This window comes from Poecilia reticulata, chromosome 22 (assembly GCF_904066995.2).
Source record: "Poecilia reticulata chromosome 22, P_reticulata-male-v2, whole genome shotgun sequence".
In the NCBI taxonomy this organism is placed as follows: domain Eukaryota; kingdom Metazoa; phylum Chordata; class Actinopteri; order Cyprinodontiformes; family Poeciliidae; genus Poecilia; species Poecilia reticulata.
In genome coordinates this window covers 8,825,904-8,836,540 of record NC_088851.1, presented here as the reverse complement: position 1 = coordinate 8,836,540, position 10,637 = coordinate 8,825,904, and the positions used below count along the sequence as shown (strand labels likewise).

At 41.1% G+C, this 10,637-nt stretch overlaps 1 protein-coding gene across 1 annotated transcript; it reads right to left on the bottom strand.

Annotated features, from left to right (window-relative positions):
* Nucleotides 1–1,059: 1,059 nt before the first annotated feature.
* Nucleotides 1,060–7,200, bottom strand: crip1 (cysteine-rich protein 1). Its single transcript, XM_008399156.3, has 5 exons — nt 7,041–7,200; nt 2,112–2,206; nt 1,654–1,711; nt 1,441–1,485; nt 1,060–1,307 (listed from the first exon to the last, which is right to left on the bottom strand). The coding sequence occupies exons 1-4, from the start codon at nt 7,078–7,080 to the stop codon at nt 1,445–1,447; spliced, it is 234 nt and encodes a 77-aa protein (XP_008397378.1). The 5' UTR covers nt 7,081–7,200; the 3' UTR covers nt 1,060–1,307; nt 1,441–1,444.
* Between the last annotated feature and the right edge of the window lie 3,437 nt (nt 7,201–10,637).

Genomic DNA, 10,637 nt, shown 5'->3' with positions numbered 1-10,637 from the left:
GTCTTGTACCTTTTTGGGAAACCACCTCCGTTAGAAGTGCTCACGTCATGTGCTCATTCTTATACAGTAGTATATATATATTTTTGAAAGAGTGACAATCATTTGAAACGGGAAACCGTATGAATTATCTGAAGGGATGGAGACAACATCAGGCTAAGTTCGGGGAGAGCTATTCTTGTAAAATAAAGCTTCTCCTATTATTTGAAATCATCACAGACTTTAGTCTTACATTAAAAAAAAGTCTCTAAGTTACGGTAACATTAGTAATTACCGTAAGATTTGTACCGTATTTATACGGTAAAATTTTGGCAACTACAGCTGCCGGTATTCTACCATAAATTAGAGACTTTTTTTATTTAAACAATGTACGATTACTGCAGCTAGTATTACAAACACAACAGCCTCCAATTGCATTCCGTAGAAATCCCCAGATTCTTGCCTCAACTCAATATGACCAAATTTAGCATGTCTTATGAGAGACAATTGAAAGCTCAAAAGTAATTTTGTTCTCTTGAAACCTTAATTAACAGCAAACATCTCTCAAACTTTCATGGAATTATTGTTTTTTTTTCTTTTAAATAGCTTTGCTTATTCATTTGCTTCCTCTGACATTGTTTCAAACACCAGACAGTGAAAATAGAAAACTTTCAGTTTTCTTTCCTTTTTTTTTTCAAAATTTCAGGGTTGATCAAAGTGAAAATTAGGAAAATTTTGGACAGCTGCTGAGTTTGATGCATCTTTTGTGATTAAAACTCGACAAAAACAAACAAGCAAATTCACTATGTTTTTTTTTTTTGTATATTTGGGACAACTGAAGCAAACATTAATGGCAGGATATAAGCCTGGACTAATTAACTTCTACACAAATCCTGAAGCGACTGGCACTGGTCTTGCCAGGGTTCAGGGTTTTGACAAACTAGTCTTAAAGAAAATTAAGACAAAAGTAATTTCTATGACAACTCTCAACTTTGTTTATTTGATCAAGTAAAACTTTGCTGTAGTGGTAAAACAATCATGAGTTTCTCACAAACCGCCACAAAATAAAGGAATATCAAAGACTCAAATTCCATAAAATGTTTAATTAGACAAGCTGAAGCCCAAGAGCGATGTCCCTATAACTAAACAAGAAATGATAAAATAAAGAAAATGGTCCAAGACAGGTAGAACAAAAAAAAAACAAAAGCAAATGCATTCAAATTATTTCCTGCATTGAAAGCGGATGATTTGTTTAGAGGTTTGCTATCGTCTGAGAGGTTTGGTTTCTTCAATCTTGTTCCCGCAAAGCCTTTTCTCTGCGACGCCTCGCCCTGCAGATGAAGCGACAAAAGAAAAAAAAGCTCAGGTCAAACAGTCCGAAGTGCAAAGACGGATTTGCTTGCAGTCTAGTCTAATGTAAATAACATGAAAATGTATGAAAAAACAAAAACATTCAGACGGTACCTGTCTATTTGTAGGAGTGGCTTTCAGCTCCACCACGTCCGAATCCTGAAATGCCGAAAGAAATGCGCAAATTAGGTTTAAAAGTATAATTAAAATGGAACCTTGGTGTTCATCCTCTCTCCTTAGGTTTCTGTCAGAGACTACCTACCATTTATGTATTTTATTGACATGTTTTGTGTCGAGAGTTCAGGAAGATACGAGATCACGTCTTACCTTTAGGTCCAAACATTGCAGCGTAGCAGGGGTTGTTACAGTACGGCTTGCCTTCATGCTGTGGGAGGAGAAAAGAGATTAAAAGACATATATATTTTTTATCATGGAAAGATGAGGCTAACGCAAAGTAGATGGAAACAAGTGCTTCATTTGCTATTTCATTATTGAAATGCACCAAACAGGCTGAAGCCGAGTTCTGGTATTTGTTTTAGGTCTAATTTGCTGATATCAGCTTTGACCAAATCCATTTTTCTACTAAGTGTGTTGCAGATTTTCGTGTATGCATATAAAAAAAAATCATATTTTTCAGTTTCTGACCACCCAGTCAGAGGTCATAGAGCAAAGAAAATTGGCAGACTCCAATCTCTGACCTGTTCATTTAACAACAGTTCAATTCTTTGTAACATTCAGCACCCCCCTCCACCCCCCCGCCAGGTGGTGTAATTTGGCCGTTCTACCTCTGCATGTGAGCCAGCCGACAGCGTCTTGTTGCACTTCTCGCACTTCAGACATGGCCTGTGCCAGTCCTTCCCCAGCGACGTCACCCTCTCAGCTGCAAAACACACAAACGGACAAATGATTAACACCAGTAGCAGTCTAACCTCTACCATAAAGATCGGTTACTGTTGTCTGGGAAGGAGATGTAAGCCAGAGAGTCACGCTGCAGGGCACATGAGCTCATGGAGCTGGGAGTCGTTTTAGTCCCATGCCCGCTTAAAACCACAAAGATACACTGGTTGCAGATTAGTTTGGAAACGCTACTGGGTGTGGTTGAGGGAATAGAAAAAAAAAGGACTGAATGTCCCAGAGGGAATCTGTCCTCCTTGTGCTTCATAAACACAGATAAAAACTTTATCAGTTATGGGCGATCTGTGCCAACCTCCACCCGCCCAGGAGGACTGGAAGAGAGGCAAAGGGAGATGACAGAACAGCCTCGTGTCTTTAGAAGAAACGGAGCCGAAAGGCAATTTTGAAACTCTCGATGACGTGAGGGGAAGTGAGCCCAACGATTTGCATATGGTAACAACCAAAGCATGCATTAGAGAAAGAGCCATTATATGGCAGGAAACGAGGAAAACGGAGAGGCAGGTTACTGAAAGTGAGGCGCTAATGGTTTGATTCGGATGTAGAATCAAAGCATTCGGATGGTCACAAAATGTTAATTTTGTGACTTTGAAATTAAGATTTCAGAGTCACAAAAGGCTTGTCCAGAGTCCTTCCCAAAAAATTTCATATATTTTCATAGTGTAGTTTCTTTGTAGCAAACATCTAATGTAAAGTCAAATTGTGGCACCTTATTATCTACAAGGAATTTAAGTATAAAATATATGGGAGCACTGCGCTATGAGTCTGGTTGCCTTGTAATGTCATAGCAGATTTCTTTGCTTTCAAAGTTCAAAATTTTCCATTAAAGCTGTCTACGGCTATTTGGAGCATAAAGCAAAAGTCTTCCCCCTCCCCCACCTATTGCTGTGCACTGCTGCTCAGTTGGGGCTGCTCAGCTTTTCATCTACCCACAGAGACAAATTAGCCTGCTTGGAAATATTTGCAGTTATGTGCGAAAAAGGACGTCGAGAATCTCATGCTGGCCTGTCCTTTCTCCGGTCTGCCGTGCCAGAAAGCAAATCCTCTGACTCCCAGTGGCAAATGCATGAAAGAATGGGAAATAATTACAATAACAGGCAAAAGCCACTGGCTTCCAAACATGTCAGGAAGTGGATTATTTGTGCCCTAAGAATAGCCCACTGTGGCAACGGATTACAAGTAAGTCATGAAGAAGCATGTGTAAGAGTCTCCAGGGTTGGTCAGGCGCTCAGGTCTATAAAAACAAAAAAAAACATCCCGCCTGGATGCGGTGTGGTTTTGGAGCAAAGGTTCGTACCCATTCAAATCACTGTTTGACCTCAAACAGCAAACCAGTAGGTCTGGTAAACGGCACGCCCGGCCCAAAGCTGTAAATACAAACGGGTCCGTTCTAATCGGCTGTTATTGTGCCCAAGTTATAGGCCTGATAGGACTAACCTTGGTGTTTATACCTGATAATAATGAGGGTTAAATGAGGCGTGACAGATTGGAGGCTAATTATCCCCTCCGCTCCCGGCTGCCCAGAGCTTTGTGGCAGCCGTCCAAGACACACAAACACACAAGTCTCCCTGTAAAAACACCGTGAGTGAGAGCTGAGAAAGATTAATGGAGCGACACTGTGATATTTTGTAGCGCAAACACTGTGAACGGACTTAAAGGGATACTTATAAGAAGTTAGGATCGTCCTTCCACTGGATAACTCCCTTGATGTTAATCCAGATTAGTTAGCCGGCTACTTGCCAGGTGCAAAGACGACTTCTGCTGTCTTGAAGTCACCCATACGCTTCATCGAATTGTTATTAAAGACACTATTCTCGTGTTTTCGTTGGGCGCTTATTTTCATAGAAGCAAATGATTGTTTATACAGGAAGCAGGAGAAGGACGCGGTGCGCTCCCAATGATGTTCCTGTTTGGAAAATGAGAACAGAGCGTTACATGGGTTCCAACAGACAATTAAGACGCCGTAATAACCAATAACACAGCATTGACTGAAATCTCTGTAGTGTATTTTTGCTTTACTCTTCTACCAGTCAGTTAGGTCTGAACGAAAGCGCTCGTTTCTTTCTCGGCACGTGTTTCACACAGACAGGTTGTTGGAGGTGCACATCCTCCAACCTCCCATCTTCCTATAAAGAAGAATCAATTTCTTTTCAAAACACCATCCAATACCAATATAACAGGTGTTGGAAGGTGCTAAAACTGGTGTTTGAATGAACTGATATGATATTGTGATGATGTTGATATTCTTTAGAGAAATAGAAGATCTTTTTAGTGTTTCTTCCTTTTTAATAAATATCGACAGCAACTCAACCTGAACTACTTTAACGATCCGGTTTAGAACATTCACCAGCATCGTCTGCCAAGGGGTTCGGTGAACAAGACTTTCCTTTTTGTGACTTTTACCAAGATAAATTGTTCTTGTGCGAACTCAAGGCAGAGCCAGATAGCTTTTTTTTTCTTATTGTGGCTTTAAAAAAAAAAAACACAAAAAAATCCGACTCCTTCTACAAAACCTAAACCATTCCCATTTGCGCTCTGGGCTGAGGTCTGGCCATCAACAGGCAGTCTGTAGCGTTTCCAGCAAAAGAAAAGCATTCCGCTGTTGTTGGACCTCCATCACTCAGGCAGGCAGACGGCGGTAGCCTGATTGTTTCCATCTGAGCTACAGCAACAATAAGTTGGACAAACGGCGACGCAGACAGAAAGATGGAAGGTGTGACTGAGAGAACCGGACGCGAAGGGAAACACGCAGAGGTTAATTTGAGGGAAAGGAAACCAATTCAGACGCTTAAGGATGTTGATGAATATGCTCGTTTTCTAGAAGGAAATGCAAGGCTTTGTTTCGCGCTGCTTTTCCCCACTCTTCTGAGATGAATATCCATCTTGGAAGAAGACCTAACTGACTCGTTCTGTTCTGCCAGAGGCTGACTGGTTTGATTATATTGGCTGGGAGGGAAAAAGATTATCCAGGAAGCAGGAGGACTGGCTCAACAGTCACACGCTCTGCTCATCTGCATGAGCGTCCAAAGACTTTGGGCTTTGCGTTCTGCTTTGGGCTCAGCTGTTGCACAGTCACAGAGCTGCTGGAGCACAGAGACACGGGTAAAGCAACAACAAAAAAGAAAAAAAAAAAACGGAGTATGTGGGTGATTAATGTTTGCTTTGACTGGGCCTTCTCATGGGAAACGCAGGACGAGGGTGTAGTTTACAAAATCAGAAACCTGCTTCCTCTGCTCCAGCCATTACTCACGGGGGCTCAAAGAGCAGAAACGATTCGGGTCCCTGATGGAGCAAACATCTTTGATTTCAAAGTAACCTCGTAATGAGAAAGCGCAGAGTGCAGACACCCTTAGAGACTGCAGGGCATTCCTCTGCACACATGAAAAGATGCAATTTTTCATTCTTATCACCTCTCCCTCTCTTTTTTTCTTTTCGCTCTTATTCCGTATTTCAAACACATTTACGTCTAAGAAAACTACAACATATGTGAACAGTGCTCCAATGCAAAAGTATCCTTAAGGAAATAATTCTGAATCCTGGAAGTGAGGTTTTGTTAAAAGTGCTATATAAGGTGTTAATAAGTCTGCTGGTAGCTTGATTTAGGATAAAAACAAATCACTAGTTGATTCAGAAGGCTGAAGCTAATGGCTAGTCGGTGAATAACCAAGAGCAAACCAGCAAAACAACTCATCACATTTGCATTTGGAGGTTATTTGCACAGAAGATAATAATTACTCCCACTGGAAAGGGAGGTGGAGGGCGACACGCCACTAACAGCTGTCCTGAGTGAAACATACAGAGAAGGATACATGTAAAGAGTAAAAAAGCAAAGCTTTTATAAGCACTGAATAAACTTATTTTATCACTCTATGCTTAGAGCAGATGGCTACACTTTAAATTTCCCAATCACTGTTCACACAGGAAGATTAATGGTGCTGCACAGCCTCCAGCCTGTTTTCTGAGTTCACATATATTGGTTTCTTTGTAAAGAGATAACCACCAAATGCAAATGTGACGACAACTTTAGCACATTTTTGAAGGAAGGAAGTCCCATTTCGTCTTAGCCATCTTGGTCAAACTAATCAGAAATTATGCAAAATGAAGACAGTAAAAGAATTATGCAGCACATGTCCATTACCTGCTTTTACAGAAATAAGTGAACTATCCCTTTAACAGTCATCCGCACTTGTGGATGTCGGTTCATGTCTGACTTCTGGTGATTATGGGAGCAATTAACTTTATCCAGGACCTAATCTAGCCTGCAGCTGCGGAGCACTTAAAGCTTTTAAACTTTTACAATGAAGTTGTAGAAGCTAAAAGAATCAAAACGCGTTTTTTGAGTTTCCTTTTTGGCACGTAAACCAGTAACTCAAAACATAAATAACACGTTCATGTTATTTATGTTACTACTGGCCAAAGAGTCAGTAGTAATAATCCAATGTTTCTATTCTTCAACTTATTGTTAATGCAATTTAAACGACTTGTGCTCTAAATTTAATATGCTGAGCGCAAATGCAGCGCAACCGCGATCAGGTCACTACAATGCCAAATTTGGTACATAAAAAAAATACGCATCACTTTTCTTTAATCTCTGTAACATCTTTGTAAACATACTTTTAGCGTTAAAACGTGTGCCTGTCAGTGTTACGCCCAGCTTCCTGTTGCCTCACATGAGCAGAAAAAGGCGCTACTTCTTTTCACCAACCAGGAAATGTTGACAAACGTGAGCAAGATTAATAAAAGTAGAAGAAAATGCACAAAAAAAAACAAAAAAAAAAGAAAGAAAAGCGCACAAATCTCACCGAAGTAAACCTCCTTCTGGCACTTTGGGCACTTTACCATCTTGCTGCAGTTGTGTGTTTACGCGCTGGTGTGCAGGAGAAAAAAGCAGTTCCAGAGCCACCTGTCGGATCCGAGCGACCACGCCTCACTGTGCAGATGTGCGCTCCCTTTCTGTATTTATAGCCCTGAGGAAATGCTTCAACTGAAACTTTTCTCTGTTTTCTCCCCCCCTCTCCTCGTAAGTGGGAGAGGCCTCTGCTCAATGCAGAGAATAAAACGCTGAGCACTTCATGTACAGTAGGAAAAAAAAAACTAATCTGAGCTATTAGACACTGCTGTTCTGTATTACTTTTCATGAGATAGTTGTGTTTGTAAAATGCCTGTGTATTTCATTCGTGTAAATTAGGTGAGATTCAGACTTTTTTTTTCTAAAAAACCAAATTATTTATTTTTTGTCTAAATGCAAGTGTAAATAAGAAGACCGTAGTTTTATTTTTCCAACCCAGTCGTTGGTGAAATATGGAACGATTCATAACGTTCCAGCCGTAACAAACAGGGTGAAGTGACTAATGTCTCACATAAAGACCAAACAAAAGGAAAACCCATGGCCTACATTGCTATTGTTATGACCTGGCTCAAAGGCAACCGCAAAAAGAGAGACACACGCAACGTGTAAGAGCTTCTGAAATATAAACGTATTCAACACATTCGTGCACGAGAATTGTAACGTGTAAACCACTCAATGCATATAGCACTAGCTTGCTATGTTCTTACCTTCGAGCAGGTAAGAGGCTAATGTTGCCCTAAGTGAACAAACTTGATAGTATGAACTAAAATAACTGCGGCAACCCCACTGACATTAACGTTGTCAGCGATACCGTGATAAAATCTTCCTAAGTTGTGTTTCATTAGCGAAGTTAGAATTTGGTTCAAGGTTCGAGAGCTGCTTGGCATTTTGTCTGATGCCGCGCGTCAAACCGAATATTTCGTAACCTCTGAATCTGAAGACGCGGCACTACGGAGCCCCTAAGGCAGGCATGTCAAACTCAGTTTGGCCCTGGGGCCGGATCCAGACTTTCTGGCCGGATCAGTAAAAGAATGTCAACTCCAAATATTTAGCTTTGTTTTTCAGTACTATGCTTTATCATTTAGCCTACATTTGTGGCCTACCCTACATATTATAATTATAGATGACAAGGGATCTTTTCTGAGCACAACACATTTATTCAACAAACAATGGAAAAAAATGATTTTCATGTTTGGGTATGAATGTGTTAACAACTGGTTTATTTTAACAGTTGATTGAATGCAGTTTTACACCTGAACCAACTCACCACATTAACAAACTCAAGTGGGAGCTATGAAAAAAATATTTTCGCCTTAATTGTCATACTGCTTTGAAATAAATAAAAAAAAGTGCAGTGCATAGGCAATAAGATTAGACTACGCCAGATCAAACTACTAGGCTGGGCCTACTGAAGCTGAGAACATACTGCACAATATCAATTGTCTTTAATATGAAACCAGATGAATCTTATTTTTAATTATCTGTATTCACGAGTGCAAACAAATTTCGTGTCATCCCACTTTTTTTCTCTCTCTCAATGCACTCCTGCAGTCTACTTGCTGCTGCTGGCTCCTGAAACTTGGCATCTTTTTGCCTTCACAAGTGCATCGATATTAGGTGTCAAATCCTGAATAGCAGCACATTTAACAATGTCATTCAAGTGTTTGTTAACCTTGAGCGCTGCTTTGTTTTATTATTATTCATTACCGAAAACACCTGTTCACAAAGATAAGTATAGGCCCAAACATGGATAGAACATTTGCAGCCATGGCTGTTAATTTGGGGTAACTTGGCATATTATATTGATAAAACGTATCCAATCCCACTGACCTAAATTTATCCTTCATAGCTGAATCGCACTGCAAGTCAATAAGCTCGAGCTGAATGTCAGCTGGCATATCAGAAGGCTTCGCTGTAAATGGCAAGCGAAAAAAGCCAAATTTGTTCTGAAGTTCACCGAATACCTGAAACCTCTGCTCAAACTCTCGCAGCAAATCTGTTATGTTATTTTTATATTTATCCAAATCATTATCGGGACGGTCCGGTGCCTTCGGATGCACAGCTGTGAGACAAGAGAAATGCGCGGTGTCACCGTTGGATAGCTGCGTCTCCCAGTGACAGTTTCATCTTGAACGCACTTATGCTGTCGTAACATTGAGTGACAACTCTGTTACGGCCCTGCAATTTAGTGTTAAGTGTATTCAAGTGTTGTGTAATATCGACCATGAACGCAAGATCCTGCACCCATTCCTTGCATTTAAGTTCCTTTACTGGGCATCCCTTCTTCTCCATGAACTGTCCAATTTCCCCTCGTAGCTCAAAGAAGCGCTTAAGTACTGCACCTCCGCTTAACCACCGCACGTCAGTGTGGTATGGTAGGCCAGCATGAATGTCATTATCACTGAGAAATGTGTCAAACTGACGGTGATTTAGCGCGCGCTCTGATGAAATTGAGTTTTCACAACCACACTCATAACATGGTCCATTTGCAGTGTTTTACAACATAACGCCTCCTGATGTAAAATACAATGAAATATCCAAAACTCTTGTCCTCCATTTGCAGTCTGTACTTTGTCACGGAATTTTGTGGCCTTTCTCCCGACCATTGATGGCGCACCGTCGGTAGCCAGGCTCACGGCACGGGACCAGTCCTCTCCCACCTTGTCCAGCGCTCCAACGAGAGCACTGAAAATGTCATCTGCTGTTGTGGTGTCATTCATGGGCACTAATTCAAGCAGCTCCTCGGTGATGGTCAAAGTTTCATCAACACCTCTAATGAATATGGCCAGTTGAACAATATCTGTGACATCGGTACTCTCATCTATTGCAATTGAAAATGCGATAAATGACTTGATTTTCTCTTTCAGTTGGCTGCTCAAGTCACTTGAGAGTTCTGTCACCCGATCTGCGACAGTGTTCCTTGTTAGACTAATGTTGGCAAAAGCAGGTCGCTTTTCAGGGCACACGACTTCTGCAGCCTTCAGCATGCATGGTTTTACAAACTCCCCATCAGAAAATGGCTTAGATGCCTGCACCAGCTCGTTGGCAATAATGTAGCTGGCTCTTGCAGCCTCATCAGAAATATCGCGGCTGCGTGTAAAAGTAGACTGCTGTTTCTTCAGACCACCGACCAATTTGTTTATCTCGTCTTTCCTTATTTGTCCTTCCAAGTGGTCATACTTTTCTTTATGATGAGTCTCATAGTGGCGACGAATATTAAACTCTTTGAACACTGCAACTTGCTGATTACATACCAAGCACACTGGTTTTGCGTTCACTTCCGTGACTAAATACTTCTCATTCCATCTTTCCTGGAAAACTCTGCATTCCGTGTCCACTTTTCTTTTTTTTGACAGTGCCATTTTGGGAAGGGCGTGTTGACCGATAACTTGTTTAGTAGTGGTGAATGGTGAAGTAAGATTGCCGGTTTATTTTTACTTCGACGCATCACGTTGCGAATGTTTACATCCTGTGACTAATTTGTATCAGTGCCGCATGCTGGACGTGAGCGCTTTTACACATTTACTGCCCTCTAGCGACCGGAGGGAGC

What these genes read in the sequence shown, in the direction of transcription:
- crip1 (XM_008399156.3), bottom strand. Translation starts at nt 7,080, where the DNA reads ATGGTAAAGTGCCCAAAGTGCCAGAAGGAGGTTTACTTCG. An exon ending in CCAGAAGGAGGTTTACTTCG is followed by an intron (nt 2,207 to 7,040) that starts GTGAGATTTGTG and finishes TGTGTTTTGCAG; the next exon opens with CTGAGAGGGTGACGTCGCTG. An exon ending in TGCAATGTTTGGACCTAAAG is followed by an intron (nt 1,486 to 1,653) that starts GTAAGACGTGAT and finishes TCGGCATTTCAG; the next exon opens with GATTCGGACGTGGTGGAGCT.